The sequence below is a fragment of the Dermacentor albipictus genome, chromosome 1 (genome assembly GCF_038994185.2).
Source record: "Dermacentor albipictus isolate Rhodes 1998 colony chromosome 1, USDA_Dalb.pri_finalv2, whole genome shotgun sequence".
Lineage (NCBI taxonomy): Eukaryota > Metazoa > Arthropoda > Arachnida > Ixodida > Ixodidae > Dermacentor > Dermacentor albipictus.
Window position 1 is genome coordinate 65672260 of NC_091821.1, and position 20207 is coordinate 65692466.

General features: G+C 41.7%; 1 protein-coding gene across 1 annotated transcript in view; it reads right to left on the reverse strand.

Moving 5' to 3' along the window:
* Positions 1-6980: 6980 nt before the first annotated feature.
* Positions 6981-20207, reverse strand: part of Kpc2 (Kip1 ubiquitination-promoting complex subunit 2) — a 47089-nt gene continuing 33862 nt past the window's right edge. The window contains exons 9-10 of the mRNA XM_065444914.1: positions 17229-17367; positions 6981-8026 (exon numbers count right to left, since the gene is read on the reverse strand). Of these exons, the coding sequence (XP_065300986.1) occupies positions 7884-8026; positions 17229-17367 (282 nt within the window). The 3' untranslated portion in view covers positions 6981-7883. The remainder of the gene's footprint in view (positions 8027-17228; positions 17368-20207) is intronic.

Here is a 20207-nt window from a genome sequence, read left to right on the forward strand (position 1 = left end):
GGAGGTCCCATGTGCTTCGTTATAAAGGCAGTTGACAGTATTCTAAAAGAGCCAACTACTGCACTACAGTGGCCCAAATACACAAAAATATTTTGAAATCTGCGACATTGCTCTGGTGACTGACGTGAAAAAAAAAAAAGACAGAAGTTTGGCCTTTATTTTCTGCATAGAAATCAACCTGTTATCATGAAATTAATGAAAGTAGTTTTGAAAGACTACTTTGTCAGTCAAAATTGATTTAGTGTTTCCCTTTAGGGTACCTTGAATTAGTATGTCTTCAGGTGCATATTTTCTTATACGTTATGTTCACAAACTTGCAAATTTTGCAAATGGCACACACAGCACAATGCAAATGGCAGTGGAACAAAGGAAGACTGTGCCACAGTGCATATTCCCCAGCGCTGCAAGCACTGCTACTCAACCAACACTACAATATGGTGCACAATATGAGCCTTACAGAAAAACTGTCAACATACGTCACTGCACAATGAAGTATATTATCTGTTCACTTGGGCAAAGCGGCAGTGCTGTAGTACTCAGAATGCTAAGCTGGAAACCACAAGATCATTAGTTCAATTCTGGGTATAACAGCTCTCACATATCTTTCTTCCATTACGTTGTGCTGTGCTTCATGCAAAGTGTGAAAAAAAACAACAAAAGAATATGATCAACTCATTACCAGCTGCTGTTTGAAGTAAAAATTACGAACGACTTCTGCACCTCTACGAGGCATTTTTCCTTACTTCGAACAACTGTTTTTAAATTGCACGGAGCATGTTGCACGATTTGCTCTGTTCAGGTAGATTACCTGAACACAATATAATGACTAATTAAAGATACGGTAGTTAACTTAATTATTCAATTTAAAACACATATTGATTGTGATATTGCAGCCAAGTTGTAGTGAAGTCATGTCCGTTTAGCAGAAACCCTAAAACTAGCCCCATTTTTGCGATGCCCTTCCCCAAGATCCCCTAAAGATGAGTCGGTGTTCCGGTTAAAATTATCCTAAACTGCTTGATGTATGTTTGTGGAAAAATTAACTGGAACGCCAATATATTTCATAGTACACTTTAAGGCTGCATATCTGGAAAGTGGTGCTATTTTTACAACTCTTCCTATGCAAACAAGTCTCCACTACAGCTTGGCTTCAACTTTTCAATTCAAATATGTGCCCTTAAAGTGAATAATTAAAATTTATTTAGTGAATTTTTTATTAGCCACCTGGGCACAATGACTTCTGCTTGAGGCAAGTTTCGTCTGCCCACAAAAAATATAGCTAAATAGGTGGAACAGCATTATTTGCTGCGGGAAATTAAAAAAATAAAAATCTGTCTGAACTAAAAAAAGAAGTACATGGTATACTATCAGTGTGGCAGCAGTGGTGCATACGAGACCAACTACACAGCCATGAAAAAGCAGCAGTTATGCACCAGGTGACCTTAAAACAGGGGGCACATGAAGTACAGAAACAAGGATTAAACTGGACATACTACTTGTAGGGCTCTCAATTTGACTTGCATGAACATTTTGTTCGAACATTCTGTCGATTCTCACATGACTCAAGTAAATGCAGATAGTAAACATTAAATGTACACAGTAAGCAGTAATAAACAGCAGCTTAATTATAACAAATAGCTCTTAACACTCAAAAGTACATAACAGACTAGAAGATATGCTGCAGACAGAATTTGCCATACTGTTTCTATCACTTGATGGTTTTTAATTGGCACTATACCCATGTTACCTGGCCTCCTTCTTTTTCACTCATTCAATTAGTATAAATAATGAGACATCATGCATCGAGAGCTACTAATTAGTCATACTGACATTCTACATGAAGGAAGTAGGCTAGCTGAACTAGATTTTAGTTTGTCATCAATTATAACAAAACTAGGAATGGCAGTATTCATCACTGGTACAGTGAAAATGCATGGCTTTTCTTTTAATGGGGCCGTGCAACACCTTTCTTGAAAGGTGCGAAGTGTGTTATTAAAAAGCACCTTCTTGCAAATTATTTTTTAACAAAAAGCATTTTGAATGCACATTGTATGAATGGAGTTAATCAGCAATCAAACACTGCTAATGCCATGCCCTTGCAGCCTTTCCTTCCTTTTTACCGCAGAATCGATTTATGTAGAGGTCTCCTGCAGACTTCCGTTGCACGGATGCAATGAAAATGATGTCATTGCTTGGCATGGCAGCACCTGGCCTGCCTAGGCCTGCCCAGACCTGCCTGCTTCAGGTCGAATGGGTAGCTGTTTCCGACCCCTTTGTGTCTTTCACGGGAAGTGAATGGTGTTGTAGACTATTGTTACGCTTTATATCACCTCGGCATCAAAGTTTGGGAGTTACCTCAGTGCTCTTCTTGAGAATGATTCTCGATATCAAGGGATGAAGGTCCATGGTTACAGACAGGCAGCTCACGATGTCGTTGCCATAAAACAGAGGTGCCACCTGTCATCTCTATGGAAAGACACAGCTGTGCAGTAACAGATGGCACCACAATTCTGTGCAGAGAAATCAGCATTTTCTCGAGCTGTGTTGCTGCAGATGACACGCACTTGCCGTTGCCTTGGATTCATGTTGCTTTAGGGTACTCCAACATATATGCTCCCCTTGCTTGTATATCAATGCTCAGGTGCATCACATTGGTTTTATAGATATTTCATGACTTCTTACAGCATCCTGCAAGCGTGAGCTCCTAGTGGCTAAATTCCACGGGGTGCTTCAGCGACGTGTGTGACAGCACTGCATGCCTCTGCCAGGAGTGGTGGCTGCATCAATTGCAAAGAATACAACGGAGCTCGCAGCTTCTGCGCTGACCTAATTTGGTTCAGAAATAAAATATTCCTAAAATTTTTTGTCGCTTGAACTGCACTAAAAACTGGGCTGTTGCTACTACAGTTGCCGTCCCACCATGTTATACCCATTATTGTACTGAGCTTTTGTGTCTGCATAACCTCAAGATCATGTGGTGTAACCCTCCATCATGTTGCCTAATCTTGTGAGGCCATAGTGTCAATAAAGCGGCGTTTTCCTATGCCACCATATGGCACCACCAGACTTTCAGTCGTGAGATTTCTCTGCTTTTGCTGGAGGTGCTCCTTGGAAGTGACATCACAAGAAACCTAGCAAGTGGCCATCGTTTTCAAAAGTGTGTAGGAATATGCACAAAAAGTTTTACAGATTCCATGAAGTTGCAAGCAATGAGCAGGTACTTTCTGAGTGAAATGGTATGTTCCCTGCTGCATGCGCAGAATAATAAATGTCTCAGATATTCAAGATAGCAAGTCGCAGAATAATAATTGTCTCAGATATTCAAGATAGCAAGTCTAACGAGTGACTAGGCAAGTTTATTTACCACACTCAAAAGGTGTTGCAAAGCCCCTTTAAAAGCTTCCACATAATATATTTGTCATAATTTTGGGGAAAAACTTAAGCACTATTTTTCAAGTTGATCTGCCATAGTTAAGGTGATCTGGGCATTTCATCTCTCATGGCCCGTTTTTTGTGCGCAATACTTCTTACCTACACAAGCACACACACGAATGCAATGAGGTTACTAAGCTCCTGAGAATTTCTGCCTTCACTGGAACAATTATACTGACATACATGGGCATGCCAATTCAAACAATTCCTACTTGTACTTGAAACTTTTACAAATCTCTGGAGACATCTAGTCTGAATGATTGCTACTTCAGAACAGCAGCTTTCACTTGCAACACACAATAATAATGGTACCGATTTGTTACGTAGAATAAAGAAGTTGACGAGGCCACCAGGACAATTATTCATATTGCAAGGCTCGCCTCGTGTTGACAGCATTAAGACCTATATGATGCTGACCAGTGAGCACGCATGCGAATGTACGCAAGTTTGTACTTATGAAAGACATGAAGTCCCATTTTCTTTTCTTTGCATTAAGTTTAGTTTGGTCTCACAGACTGTATTTAAAGGGACACTAATCATCAATGCTAAGTTAGTTTAATAGTCTGGTAAAGAATTTTTTCTAACAATCAATTTGTATTTTTCTGGCAGAAGAAAAGGTTGCTTATTACTAGAGGAAATGAAATTATTTCATATTACATCCCAAATTTTGAAGCAAATTTTTTCATGTTTGGAACCGGTTTAATTCAGAAAATGTTCTCAAAGATAATCGTGTTGATTCTTTAGACTACAACGTAATCCTTATATATCAATAAACTAATTCCGAGCAGATGCTGTCTCACAAAATCACGAGAAACTAGCACGAAAAATTCACAGGACCATCTTTTGCTTGTGTCTCTTTTGGTTTACTAAGACTCTGCTCATGGTAAGACTGATGTTCATGGCATTCTAGAAGTGTAATTTACTGATCCAGCATAACTTAACAATCCACTTCAGTGTCATTAATAAGAATGCAGCTGCTCTTTTGCACAGAGCTGTTCATAAAACATTTTATCTGCTTCCACACAGCACTACTACTGTTTTTGACAACCCTTGCTCACCAAGCGCAACTGCGTCTTGGGTCAATATAGAGAGAAGTAGAGCTTTTTCAAAAATAAGACAGTGAATCCTACTATGCAGCTGTGTAAAGATAAATTCTTTGGCCCTTTATAGAACTGTACATTTAGTGCTAAGCTCGTACATCAGGAACACATTAAAACTTAACAAAAAGGAAAGAAAATTATGTGGTTGTTGCTTTCCTCAAATAGAGGCTTTATTGTGGGATGCTGACAGTAGAAATAATTGCCAGATGCTTCTACCTTGACAACAATAACATCACTAACATCACACCGGTTACAGCTCCTGGCATCATGAATGCATCACTACTGCACACATTGGCAATGAGTGCTGCACACAATGCCTGCATATACTTTTTCTTGCTTGAGAATAATGTATATAAACATTGTGACACTTGTCATAATCATTATCCATGGCAACATTTATATTAGTTTGCTATAGTATGTTCCGTCATTCAGCTGAGGTATTTTTTAAATAAGCTGCAAGAATGACATAACTGTATTGTATGCACAGATCATTTCCTTCGTTTTAGAGTGGTGACAGGTCGTATAGGGCCATGGGGTATCACCAAAAAAATTCTGCCACATACATGAGCACACAGTTACATAAAACAGAACGAGAGAAGGAAACAAGAAATCATCTATGTAGAAATGAAGTTGGAAGCAGTAAAACACAGCTGCAATATTTTTTACACTTGGGGCTGCTTGCAAGAAGCATCTTAGGTGTGGGTAAGTTTACCCAGAGGTAGAAAGCTTCATGCAAGGAAAAGTAAGTGGCTGTAAAGTTGTTTAATGATAGGATAGGATAGGATACACTTTATTGCTCTAATTTGGAGTCATTCAGCGGTCAGACCGAGTGTTTCCATCTTCTTGTCAATGGTGACACCCATCTTGCAAGGTTGGCATTCCTATTCCAGGGCACCACTGAGCGTGGCAGCTCGTTGGGCATGGTGCACCAGCCCCTGTTGGAGAGCATACTCTCCCACTGCTCCGTACTCGGATTTTCAATATTGTGGAATGTTTTGCTTTTGCTGCATTCCCACGTGATATGATGAAGGAAGGGTTTTGCGCCACACCATGGGCATATGTCCCTGTATTGGTTTGGGAACATTTTGCTTAGATTTGCATTGCATTGTGCAATGCATTTGCATTTGCATTGCATTTTGCATTGCATTGCAAATGCAAATGCAATGCAAAATGCATTTGCATTTTGCATTGTGTAGATTTGGGGAAGGTTCCTGTTTGCAGCTTCCGCCAGCAAACTGCTTCTTGTTGATTAAGCATGGGGACGGGGAGTATTTGGCCCTCGTTCCTCCATGATAATTTAGTATTTCGGAGTATGTCGGGATCACCGTCATGAAGTCCTCGGGGTCTCCATTTAGGTCCGCTCGGTTAGTATGCTCGCAAGCGGTCCTATCGGCCCTCTGGTTGCCCCAATTTCAGTGTGTCCTGGTATCCAGAAAATGTTGTGTCTAACTAGTCTTTTGTGTTGGCCAGTGCGGAGGAAGATTTGGAGTGCCTTTTGACCAATTCTGTCATTGATGTAGTTACGGCATGCTTCCTTAGAATCCGTTAATATTGTAAGGGATTTTTTTGAGCGGTAACTCTCAGTGGCTACTAGAACAACAGCCATTTCTTCTCCCTCAGTTACCGTACAGTCCCGTACCGACGCGTAAGTGATCTCCTTATAGTCCGAGCCAATTACTGTCGCGACGACTTTTTGCTGTGTTGTTCCTCGTTTCCGAGGATACACCGCAGCGCCCGTATATACCGTGTTCGCCTTGGTTGCTAGATATTGCTCTACATATTTTGCCCTAGCATTCCGCCTGGCTGCGTGCAGGTTTGGGTCCATGTTTCTTGGCAAAGACTCTACCCTGATGGTGCTGCGGTACTCATGGGGTAGGTTTACCAATGATAAAGGTCAAAAGTTTCGCGGAAGTTCCAATCTTCTGTCACACATTAACTTCCTGTGCAGCACTGTATACACTATCATGCAATTGCATGAAACTTCTGCTTGCGGGCTACCATGGGTGAAATGCTTAGTGTAAGCAGCCCCGTGTTCATCTATGCTTATTAGAAACTTGAAATGCAATTTTGTCTGCAACACTCGAGTATGTTTAGCATCGATCAATGTCACTGTAAAGCTATTAAATATACTTCCTGGTTTGCCATGCACCGAGTGCATCTATGCACATGTTTTTTGATGCGGTTATATTTACTTGAACATAACATTATAAAACTAACATACGCTGAAGCTTTTTTACCTCCTGTAATTCATTACTCATTAGACCCGATTGTTTATTATAAAGCAGGAAATATAACTTTTCTACACATAAAAGGTGGAAAATGTCATCACAAGCAACTGCAGCCTACGCTGCAGCAAACAATCAAACACCTAAGCAATCATGCAAGCAAGATAGCGTGCCAAAAAGTGCAATTGAGTACAAGAGATGGGCACAGAGAAACAAAGGCAACTTTCAGTAATCAATACTTTTATAAAATGGCCTTGAATAACATAGTAGTAAACCCTCTCAATCTGTATTGATGGTCATAATTTATGATGATATAAATAAAAATTTCTTCACACTTTTTCCTGATGTTAGTGGTCACTTCTATCTGTAAGCCATGTCTTCAATTGCCCATTTTAGAGATACGCGATGACGCAATGCACTCTACGCTATCATAAAAACACAAGATTGAAATAATCATATTTATTTGAATGTAAGGCGAGGTTTTTTCCCAGAATCCCTACCCTCGAAGTCATCCCCCACCTTATGTGCGATGCTAATAGATCCAGTTACTATTTCAATACGGCGCTAGCAGCACCACATTTCGGGCCATTCAGATTTTAGACTGCAGCACAAATTGTAGTAACTTATTTTAATAAGCCTTGGCAGGTGAGGCAGCACAATATTTTCAATATAGCCCGCACTGAGAATTAGAAAAATAAAACATTAAAGACGGGCTGCCGGTTATAGTAGGCCAATTTCACCTTGGGGTGTGACTTTAGGGTGTGACTTTAAAGCAGTGCGAATTTTGCCTTTGGCGTGCCTTCACAGCAGTGAGAGGCAAAGTTGATATATAACCTACACTGATTATTTTGGGAGCTTCCAATTCAGTATTTTGGGCAACCCTACTGAGTCTGAATAATTCGTCAGGTACTCTACATCACTTTATGTAAGTGTGCATATTTAAGTTTTTTTTTCGGGTCCCCCCCAACTGCACCCTCGCCTTATAATCACGACCGCCTTATAATCGAAAAAATATGGCATATCCTTACCTGCTATATATGCTGCTTTAGTACATCTCCCTACATATCCCTGTTTGCACATTAATTTATTCCTCGTTACATTCCATTATTACACTCAGTAGCCATGCTCACGTCACTAAGGGCCTCACAAGTTGCACCGAGTGTTTCTCAGCATGGTAGATACGGAAGATCTGGCTTAGAATAGGTGCTGTGTCCGAGTCATTCAGCCAGCGAGAGGCACAACCAGGATTTTCCAGCATTTGGAGCAAGGCTGTAACGCAATAAAACAATTTGAATCAAACTTTTGAGATGGGTATTTAAGCCTTCAGCATACAAGAACACCGTTCAGGAATTCTCACCTTTTTTTTACACTAAGAAGTAGGCTACTATTTCAGAAAAAAATAGAAGAAAATGAACAAAACAAAGCCATGCTAGTGTATGAGAAATATAGTAACCTTATGCCATTTCAATAAATCTTTTTTGTTGCACAGCATTTGCCCGGGTGCCACTGCACCGCCATTATACTGATGCAGTGTTAAATGGTGTCATTATAGAACAGTGCCGACAAGAGGGAGGGGATGTGCAAATATTGAAAACCTTTGAATAAAGAATTGAATATTGTCTTATTCAGCTTGTTCTCTAGTTCGAGTAGTCACTATTTGAAAATTTGAAAATCTTTTAAATGGTTTTTAATACTTCACATCATGATAAAACATAAAATTGAAGCAAAATTGTGACAACATTATGTTGGTTACAGTGGAAATAAAGCATGAGAAGAAACTGCATAATAGATTACCCTGTGTCACTAAGGGTGTCAGGCTTTACAGCTAAGCTACGATCATTCACACTCAAATTTTGCTCTGACATGGCATTCTGCTGTGGGTCTTACTAACTACTAGGTATAGGTGCTGAATCTGTGTGTCTCCTTCATAATAAATCTGAATAAGCTTCGTGGCAACATTATTTGATATGATAGTGACACCATATACAGCAACCATTATAATTGGAGAAAAAGCCTTTTTTCACTCTGCCCTTGCCACAAATTGCCCACAATCGCCCTTGCCCTTGCCATTATCAAAAGCATAATATAAGTCGCTCGTAAGCAAAGAAAGCTTCATTTCACAAGAAAAGGGATTTTCTAAAACCGTGCAAAGAAGTGGATAAAAATGAGCTTCAAGAAAACATACCAAATACTGAAGGTTATGTGGAAAGGGGAAGGGCAAGTGGTGATTCTGTGTATTAAAACCAAGACAAACACCCGCATGTATGTGGTATAAGGATAAAAATAATAGTGTTTGTATGGATCTCAGCTAAACTTTTTTTGTATACATTCTGCTTTGCATTGTGGATGTGTGCACCAAACTGCACCACTGAGGGCTGTGTAGCTTCTTTGAAAATTAATTTTCAAAATTGGCATGCACCCTCCCGATTTGGGTCATCGAAAAAGGATTATTTCTGCTAGCTGCTCAGTGCTTGACATTCACGATGTCAGCACAGGAGCAGCAATGTGGGTGCCCGCATCTTGTGAAACTAAGGTCTGCAAGTCTCTCATAGCCATGAACTACTTTGTTTAAGGCTCACAGCAAAAAATGTTTTGTCGGGTATCTTCTGTCGAGAAGAGCGGTGTAATACGAGAATACCTAGAATTCATTGTAGTTTAACACGCGATCTCAATATATTGCTACTACAGTCGACTTCCGTTAATAAAACCGTGACGGGACCAGCGTAATTGAGTGAATTATCTGGCGGTCGAATTAAACAAATTGCAAAAAGAACACCAAAACACACCACTGATTCATTTATTGGTATTTGCCCAAATCTAACATGATTCCGAATCAAATGCGTGCACACCCTTTGTGCATCCAAAAAAGGAAACTAACGTAGAAATGGCATTAAAGCTTTCAAATAAAGCATAAATTTAGCACACACATTTTTTTTTTAGCAAGAAAGATGGCAAGGGTCTAATATGTGTTGCACAATGGCAGCTGCATTCCTAAAGTCAGCTTTGCCGGAATCCTGTAGTGTTATGCAGTAAAGCATGTGAACGTTGCGAATGCGGTTTTATTGCACCTGTTGCACCAAGCAGGCAATTTTCAGCCCAGTTTCCTTGAAAAATAAAAAAAGGCACTCATTAGAATTGGGTAACTACTATAATCAGACATTGTGATCTACGATTATTGCTTGAAAATCTTCCTAGGGTAGGCCAAAAATAGGCATTTTTGACAGGATTTTTTTTTTACACGAGTTTTATGCAATAACTGTCCCCTAAGCTCCACCAAGACAGATGTTGCCACTAAAAGAGTCGCTATTGGAGTCATCATAGGGGCCAGGTGCATGCATGCCAACTTGTCAAGTTCAAATCGTCCGGCAAAGGCCAATTTTAGGATTGAAATAACAAAAGTTTGGGCCCACATAAATGCATGGGTGCTGGCTGGGACTTTCGGTCAGGATCGAATTAACCGAAAAATCTAATTAACCGGAGTCTAAGTAATGGAAGTCTACTGTAATTGCTGTTGTTTGTAGTATATGCTTGTTTTAACACCACCACTGACGTCACAAGAAGCAGCATTTTGGGCACCCTAATCCAGTTATAGTGTCAATGCTGTTCTTTTTTTTTTTTCACTTACTGCTGTGTTCTGGTGAGAAGTAAATTACCTTACACATCATAGGAGGCACAGAGAAATTCAGAACTGCTTCATCATTATCATCGTCATAATCAGCCTGGTTACGCCCACTGCAGGGCAGAGGCCTCTCCCATACTTCTCCAACAACCCCGGCCATGTACTAATTGTGGCCATGTCATCCCTGCAAACTTCTTAATGTCATCTGCCCACCTAACTTTCTGCCGCACCCTGCTATGCTTCCCTTCCCTTGGAATCCAGTCCGTAACCCTTACTGGCCATCGGTTATCTTCCCTCCTCATTACATGTCCTGCCCATACCCATTTCTTTTTCTTGATTTCAACTAAGATGTCATTAACTCATGTTTGTTCCCTCACCCAATCTGCTCTTTGCTTCACTAGAACGCAAAAAAAAAAGTAAAGCAAAAAAATGTTGGTCTAGCGATCACACCTGCATTTCAACTCCAATATTGACCAGAAATGCAAAAAATGAGTGATAATTTTAGAGAGGACTGTTTGAGCTCTGTGTGCACCTTACTTGGTGCTCCTTTTGCTCAGTTGTAAAGATATAATGCACAAATTTCATTTTGATGTGTTTGGAGCTGAGTTGCTCAAATGTGGCAGTGAGTACTATATGACACATGAGCTTCGCATTTTGTCATTAAAGTTAAATGGTGCTTGTGAGCTTTTTTTCACCAGGAATATAGTAGCTGTCAAAGGGCACAACATGTCCTTCATTCCATGAAGTCGCATGTTACAATCGGCATAAAATGGATTCATCAAACCATCGCAAGAACATGTGTTGATGAATGTAGCTTTCCCTGTCAGCAATAACTTATAGATTTACCTTATTATTAGGGTTGTATGAACGGTAATTTTCGAGACCAAATCTTATTTATAGAAATGGAATATTACCAGAACTGAATTGAATACCGAACACTTTATGTATAGCTTTCGAATACCTACAAATGCCTCTATGATGAACACCTCTACAACGAAAGGACCTGTATAAAGAAGGATCCATATGTCCTGGCCGCATTCCTATCTCTGTTACGTATTGCGAACGCATCTACAAGAAAGATTAATCAAACGAATTTGCCCATACAACGAAGGAATTAAGGCAAGGGTGGTTTGTTGCCTTACAGTGAACACATGTAGTGGTATCACCACCCTTTTCAGCCACCACTGAGATACAGTGTGCATAGGGAGTGCCAGTTGTCTCCACAATCATGTGGGAACGCCTGGACTCAGCATTAGGCAAACCACTGCAGTAGCCCAGTGGCTATGGTGTTGCACTGCTGAGCTCTAGGTTGCAGGTTTGATCCTGGACACAGTGGGCCCATTTCGATGGAGCAAAATACGAAGACAGCCGTGCAATTAGATTTAGGTGCACATTAAAGAACCTCAGGCTGGCAAAATTAATCCAGAGTTTCCCACTACAGCGTGCCTCAAACTTAGACCCAGAATTTAATTAAGTATTTTCAGTATGTATGGTAAACCCCTCTCCCACACTCACCTCCTCACTGAAGGAAAAAGAAATGCAGCGGGTTGAATGGCCGGACACTTTGGCAAGTGGCACTACTACACCATGAACCTCGATGTCACAAGGTTGACTGCAGTCGCACATTTCATCAGACGATGTGTGCAGAAGAAAATTAGCAGCTTCTTTCACGAAGTATCTCTTAAGTTCATGTTTAATGAAAGACTTCTTTTGCTTAACAGCCTCAGCTTGCTCAACTGTGAGTGATACGGTGCATGATCTTTACAACAATGGGGCCCATAAAATGAAGGATTTTGAAAATCCCAAGTGCTTCATTATAATGGCCTTTGACTGTAGTGAACAGCCTTTTTCACCACTAATATTCACATGCTAGTGTTAACAACTTCAGCACATTTCTGGCATTTCACAGCACATTCGTTTATGGTTTATTAAAAAGTATAAATGGAGCATTATAGTCTAGACAAAAAGAGTCCCTGGAAAAAGACGTGGAAGAAATCGGCAGTCGGCGAATGAGGGAAGGCTTAGCCTGGAGCCAATGTTTTCTACAAGAGTACTTGCCTTCGTCATGCAACAAGTGCTTTCCTCAACAGCATTTATATAAATTGAGCAGAAAATTAAGTGGTTTGTTTGCGTACCAACAACACTTTACTGCACACATAGTCATGCATTATCAGATGAAGTTTAGAAAGGTAGCCTTGTAGGCCAGTTAGCAACTCTGCATACTGTTGAGAAACTGAAAATTCGCTACAAGCCTGCTAAATAATTGGATGTCATAAAAGCACATACAATTGAGAAAATCACTTTATTGATGAAACTAGCTTAGTTTCGCATGAAATAATCCTGCATTTCCTTCTGTTTGGGTAATTTCACTTCCTGCGACACACGCACTTCTCCACATAGTCTAAGAAGTCAAAGCAGCTGAGGCCGCAACTTTCCACAGTAGCACAGAAGCACTGGACTAGTGCGAATGCACCAATCACTTCGGAGGAAGTGGGCAAAGGACCGTAGTTGCTTTCCTCATTGTGCCCACTTTCACTTGTGCTCGGTACGACGTCGGCAATGTAGTCTTCGTTTTCAGGCTCTCCCGTGGTCGCGACACTATCATCTGCACTCAAATTCGTCCACCGCTGATTCGTTCACAGCTTCCGGAAATTCTGACAGCTCTCTCCAAACTTCAGCAACACTGGCAACGGCTTTGTCGCATTCATCAGAATTTACAGTCATCACCGAGCATGCGGAAGCCGGCACGGCTGAAGCAATTTCGGATGAACCACTTGTGCATGGCCATGCGTATGCGTCGGGCGCCACAGGCACCAGGTCGCGAGTTTGGCCGCTTTAGCCCTAATCTCCCCCTTATTCTTCAAGATCGTGCTGAGAGCGCTCCTCAGAATCTTGCATGCTGCGGGAACATCTGACATCTCACCACGTTTGACCCGATTTATGATTTCGAGCATCATGACGAAAGGCGAATTCTGCCGCTTCATCATGGCAACACTGCTAGAGAAGGCCCACAAGGGGCAGACATAATGAACCAGACAAGCAGCGAGACGGCTCGCACTTTCGCCATCTTGCACGACGAGGGCACAAGGGCCTCTGATTGGCTGTCTGAGCAAGCGCTGCGGGTGGGCCAGGATAATTTTTCGCAGGGGAGTGTCGACGGCTCGCTTGAGGCAGCGCGGTCACAGTTGGGAGAGCGGTTGGATCGAGCCACGCCGACGGGTTTCCCAGCCACCACGAGGGAAAGCCAATTTTTGGGGCACTTCCCTGCCACTCGACGTTCGATATATAGGGAGTCACTGCTAATTTTGTTTGATGTCAGTGTAATTTTTGCTATATATACTCATTGTAACTATACCGTGTCCAGAAATTGTTTGATATACAGAATAATTAGATGTAAATGGGTTCAATATAGTCAGCTTCGCCTGTACTCGCTTGCATTTAAGGAATGGTTCGTGCTGCTTGATACACGCTCGAAGTGCATGCCAAGGGCGTTGGCCTGGTCTTCCAAGGTATTCCCTTGGTTACTGACCAAGGGCAATGCATGAATTTGCTGCCCCTTTAGCCTTCTGAGACCCTTCCAAAGCTTTGCCTCTTGCGTGTAAGAATTTATGTTTAATAGAAACCTCTCCCAGCTTGTTCTCCTAGCCTGCCTCTGCGTTCTCCTTCCCTGCGACTTGACATGTTTAAATTCAACATGATTTTCTGCAGTCGGTGCTTGGCATAGTACGCCCCATGCTTTATTGTTTCTTTTGCACTTCCTTGCAGTTGTCATTCCACCATGATATTCGTCTTTTGCATGAGCTACCACTCGTTTGTGGAATGCATTTCTCATCTGCAGCAATTATAACATCGGTAAAATGCCCTACTGCGTCGTATATACTAAATTCACTGATAAATGTTCACGATAAGAAAGTTGACTCTTTAAAATATTCCCAATTGGCGGAGGCTAGTTTCCACCTAGGGGCATGTGGAGGAGAGTCATGTTGTCTAACAAAGTTTAGGGTTACTTGAAAGTGGTCATTACTGAATGGATTTTCGCGTACATTCCATTCTAAGTCAAAGAAATGAGAAGCAGAGCCAATCGACAGATCTATTGATGTATACGAGTTATGATAAAGATTAGAATAGGTTGGCTCCTTCTTGTTGAAGAGGTATGCACCGAAGTTTACTAGAAAGTTTTCTATTAGCCGGCCTCTCGTGACGCACCGGGAGTTGCCCCAAAGAGTGCGACAGGCATTAAAATCATCGCTGATCATGTATGGTTCTGGGAGCCGGTTAATGAGGCTTTGAAGTTCTGTTTTTGTGAGGTGAAATTCAGGTGGTATATAAATACTACAGATAGTTATTAACTCATTGAAGAGAACTGCTTGCATAGACACAGCCTCAAGCGGTGTCTGGAGAGAAAAATGCTGGCAAGCAACAGACTTATCTACGACTGCTACGCCTCTGGACGAGGCCGTAGCATTGTGGCAGTCTTTGCAAAAAATTGCATAATGCCTCAGAAAGCTTGTGTGTGCTGATTTGAGATGCGTTTCCTGAACACACAGCACCTTCAGACTGTAATTGCAAAGGAGCTCTTTAATGTCACCGAGGTCATGGAGAAGTCCCCTAACGTTCCACTGCAATATTTGTGTTTCTGTATTGACAAAAAAGTTTGTGCTGTGTGTTTAGGGAATGTAAATCAACTTACAGAGCCCTTGTCAGGCCCTGCGATGTGAGGCTTTTCTTTTTGGAGCGATCGCGAGAATCTCGCTGCTCCTTTGGCGCTGGTGGTGTCGTCTGGCTGGTTGTGTCCATCGCCTCTTGCGACGCACAAGAGCGATAGACAATGTTTGATGTGAAGGCCACAAAACATTGGATGAGACCTTTGAGGCCACCAGCACGGAGGTAGATGGCCCCTTCTGCTGGGGTGGCAGAGCAATGTTAGCTGCAGCCACCCACTGAGGGCAGATGGCGCCATTAGTGGCTCACTGTGTGTGGGCCGGACAGCTGCCAGAAGCTGTTGTGTTGCTGCCCACCAACGTGCTACATCAGCAAAGCTGCTCTTGGGCAGGTACGATACCCACCTGCGTGCCTTCTTGAATGATACATTCTCTTTTACCTTGATTGTTACAATTCCTTTTTCTTTTTTTCTATGATGGGTAGGTCCGCGAGTATGTGGCTTGCTTCCCATCACAGTTCACACAGTGGTGAGAGTTTTTACATGATTCAGAGAGATATTCGTTAGCACTGCATTCTGCACAAGTCTGACAGCCTTGGCAGCTCTGTGAACTGTGGCCGAATCGCTGGCACTTAAAGCATTGCAGAGGATTTGGGACATATGGTCTGACTCGGACCTTTACATACCTTGTCTCGATAGTGTTGGGCAGGATGCTTGAGCCAAATGTAAGTATTAGGTGCTTGGTATTGATCTCTTTTCCGTCATGCTTCATTTTAATTATTTTGACATTGATCACATTGTGATCATTCCAACCCTCCAGAAGTTTGGCTTCAATCAATTCCATAAGAGCATCATTGGAAACGACAGCTCGAATTGTGTTCATGGTGCGGTGCGGTGTAACTTCCACCGGGATGTCCCCAAATGACAGTATCTTAGGCAGATTTTCATGTTATTTCTTCTCACGGAGTTCTAGAAGGAGATCACCGCTCGGCATCTTCAATACTCTATAGCCTGCACCAAGAGTTTCCATCGGAGACTTCGCAACTACGAAAGGCGAGATCATTCTTACTGTCTTTTCTTGTTTCTGGGAATAGATTACATGGAATCAGGGAAATGTTTCTTTTTGGCGTCCAAAAAACTGGACGGTTTCATTGGTGCGCCTCTTCTTCAGGGAGTGATCAGGTAGTGGGGGGGAAGGAATTAGTCATAAGTGAGTGTGTATTTTATGGCAGTAATGCCAGCCACCCACCATGGAGCCCTATAAGGGGACACTGTAGGACCTGTAAAACAGCTCCTGCAAATGCCAGCTGTACGTTACCACTATAACTGAATATGACATAACCTAGGTTCACTACTCACACAGGGTTAACCCTTGCTGCCTAGAAGATAGAAAGTAATACAGAAGAAAGGAGTAGACAGAAAAGACTGAAAGTGGGAGAGAAAGACAAAGAGTGGAGAGGAGGATAGAAAAAGGCAGCTACCGATTTCTCCCCATGGGTCAGTCCGGGAGTGTCGTCTACGTGAAGCTGAGACGAAAGAGGTGTGTTGCCTCTGCCGAGTGAAGCCCTGAACCCTGAGCATTGGCTCAACCCCCAGGATCCTTTTTTCCCCGGGCACAACTAAGCCGCGCACGGTTCGACGTGGGAGAGTCCAACCCTTGTGTGCTCGGGTGCGTGGTGTTGCAACACACCAAACATCTGCTGAAGCAGACGCCCCTGTGGGTTTTTGATGTACACCAAATGCCTGGTACACAGGTGTTTTTACCCTATCGGAATCCGACCACCGCGGCTGGGATTGAACCTGTGCACTTCAGGCTCAGTAGCGCAATGCAATAGTGACTGGGCTACCGTGGTGAGTGGTATTTAAATAAATAACTAAATAAATAACTTAACGGGATGGCGGAAAATGAAAAAAATATTGAGGCAGCCAATCTATGAATTAATCAGTCAAATGCTGGAAATTAATTGGGTTAAATTTTTTTGTCCAAGCCCGGCTCTTCAACAAACGATCGAGAAGTCAGTACATTTTCCCTTTGAGCCTGAGAGCATTTTGATAATTATTACTATTCCTTTGCCAGAGACTTGTCCTACTTTGGAGTTTCCCTTAATAATAGCATGCCATTAAACTGTGTTCACAATTGAGTAACCCAATGTAACAGCATAATTAAAAAACACTGGAATCTTTCCACACACCTAGGAGAGTCTTTGGTGAACACAGGCCCAGCTGCACCACAGGATTACTGACGATGGACCTGTATATACCACTGCTGGTGTCAAGGCCAACTTGCAAGTCCACAGGCTTAGGTCGACGATCCCCTAGCAGCCACTCACACTGCACATGAGAGAAAGAAAACATGTAGATGCCATTGCATTAAATCCTCTTACTACTGAAACAAATGCATGAAATCAAGTTGAGTGAATGTTGCAAACATGTACATTGACCACACTGACCACTCACTCGCTCTGCTGATGGTCAATAAAATAGGAACACACCAATACAGCAACACAAGCTGAACTAACAGCCCGTGCAGGCTCTAGAAGTTAACCTATTGTTTTGAGGCAGCATATTGTGACGAAGATGTGAAATGCTCTTATCTAATCATATTTCATATTTCATCAGTTTTATACACTTTATTTACATCCAAAAATTTCAAACTAGATTCCCAATATCACATTTTACATGTTTTAAGCTCATCTAAATGCATGTTTCTCAAGAAACGGGGGTTGGAAAAAGCTGTTTGTACTTACTACACTCCCAATAACATAACTATATAAGCCAATTGTGAGGGAGGTGCTGATGATCACTACAACAATAGCAGCTACCAGAGTCACACAAAGCCTTTGACTTGGCTTATCATTGTTACTCTGGGCCAGCATTTACCAATATGAAGGTGCACCAGAATATGCCTGGATGCAAAGCAGTTGGCACATGGCACTTTCATTGAGTGAAGCCTCTCCTCAGTGCATACAGGAAGCCTGCACTGAAGACTGAGTGTAGCTTCTGCATACAAAAAACACAAATGACATCTCACAGACTATTTTGGTCTGGTGTATATGAGTGCAGCATCCCCTGCGTATCCCTCCACAACAAAGCTTGTCACATGGTTTTAAATTCACCTTTCTGACATGGTGTTAAGGCACCATCTAGGGTGCAGAGTGTACACCACAGGACATCGTACTGAAAGAAGTCCAGGTGATGTAGTGATTCCTCTCACTCTATTCCATCACTTTCACATCACCTACCACTCACAGCTGGCCAATCCTCGCAATAACATAGGTGGGGCATCACTCGAACCGTTGACGAAGCACAAAAAGGAAAAGGATTGGAATAGAATCGTTGCATTATCCAGGCCAGGTTGAGTTTCATATAAGGCCATTCATGAGACTAGTGCCACAACATTTTTGTTGGTGCATTGTGCTGAAGCCACTGCAAATATGGCATAAGTGTGCTTTCTATGAAAATGCAATTTTGGAAAAGTCAACAAAAACGTGAAGTCATCAGCCAATCACGTACGTGTATGTACTATACTGAACGGTGGCTTACAGCAGTTCACGCCAGTGCCAATGGATTCACTAACCGCCTCCTCTCTTCCTGCACTTTAATAATAAATGATAGCTCTGGACCCCACGAGAACAGTATGCTAGGGATCTATACAGTGTGGTTTACAATTCACACCTATAATATTAACTTCACTTTAGTGTCCCTTTAAGGGGCATTCTTCTTTTTAAAGTGCTTTATCTATAAATAGACATTGGTGAAACCTCCATCCATTATATATTCTAATGTGCTGAATTCGAATGTGCACTCAGTTTATTTGTACAGAAGGTAGTTTTCAAGGTGCTTGAAATTTCTTGTTCGTTGTTTGATGGTGGCTTAGCTACACAACCATAAGTAAAATGAAAAATACTGGTGTACTGGATATGGAAGTATTGGATTTGGAATTAACAGTACATGCAATACAGCAAAAAAGAAAGATTTAAAACACTCAGGATCAAAGTTATAGGCAAACAGGCCGTCTTATTTCAGTTTACAAGAGTCCATCTTTTTAACAAAATGAGAATTAAACCGGTACCTGTAGCAGAACCTGAGCTAGGGTTCCTCTAAAACTAAGAAATCATCAAAATTGGGCACGTCAGAAGATAAACTTCTCAGGGCAAGTTTCTCAAGAATATTGTCACACTGCAGTGACCATGACAAACACAGTTGTGAAAACTGTGAATCACAAAAGCAACTCTTCATTGGGCGATGATTGTACCTAGAAAAAAAACAAGCAATAGTCAAGCACAATAATAGCGGCGAGCACAGTCAGCGATCGTCGAAAATCTGATCTGCGAGTCAAGCGCATGGGCTTTAACACATGACTTGTCGATGGTTCCAGCGTAATCGCTGGTGCCTTCGTGACTTCCAGAAAGTACTACACAATTCATATCGTGCATACAATCTGATTACACAAGGTTCAGTGAGAGCATACACAACAGGTAGAATCAATGATAACAGTCGAGTAAGTTCCAATCATGCAGGCATGTCTTGCACTGAGCCTTAAATTTAAATTATAAGCAGATGAAATGCAGTCATAGAGAAAAGAATAAATAAGTACACATGCCAATATGTAAAGATAATCACATTAGCACGATCATATATTGTTTAGAATGTGCTATAGGATGAAAATAAACAGCTTATACAAACTGGCAAAAAACTTAAAGCGTGCCACACCCTTCATCGCAAAATACATTTATGCAGATAAGACTAATGCATATTTTTAAATTCTGAAAATTACTTGATGTAGTAGTCTTATTGCATTTGTGATGAATTTAACTCCCTAAGGGAAACTGTAGCTATTAGAAAAAAAAAAGCAAGACAGGTGATACACTCCTCCAGGTTTGCAACACCTTCAAGGTAGCCCTAAGAAACATGCTTTGGAACACCTTTGTGGTTGGAAAAAAAAAAAATGATCCAAAGCCCAATGAAATATTTACATATGCCAAGAATGGAACTGTAGTACATTCATGCTGCATGTCATGGCCCATTATGCATCCCTGTTATATGAACAGCAAGCAGTGCCATAGCAGATGCCATTATGCCTAACAACACTGTCACCTTGAAGCAAAGTGCATGGCAAGGCAAATGACGGCACTTGTGCATGTCACATGTGCTGTTGGACCAATCAGTCT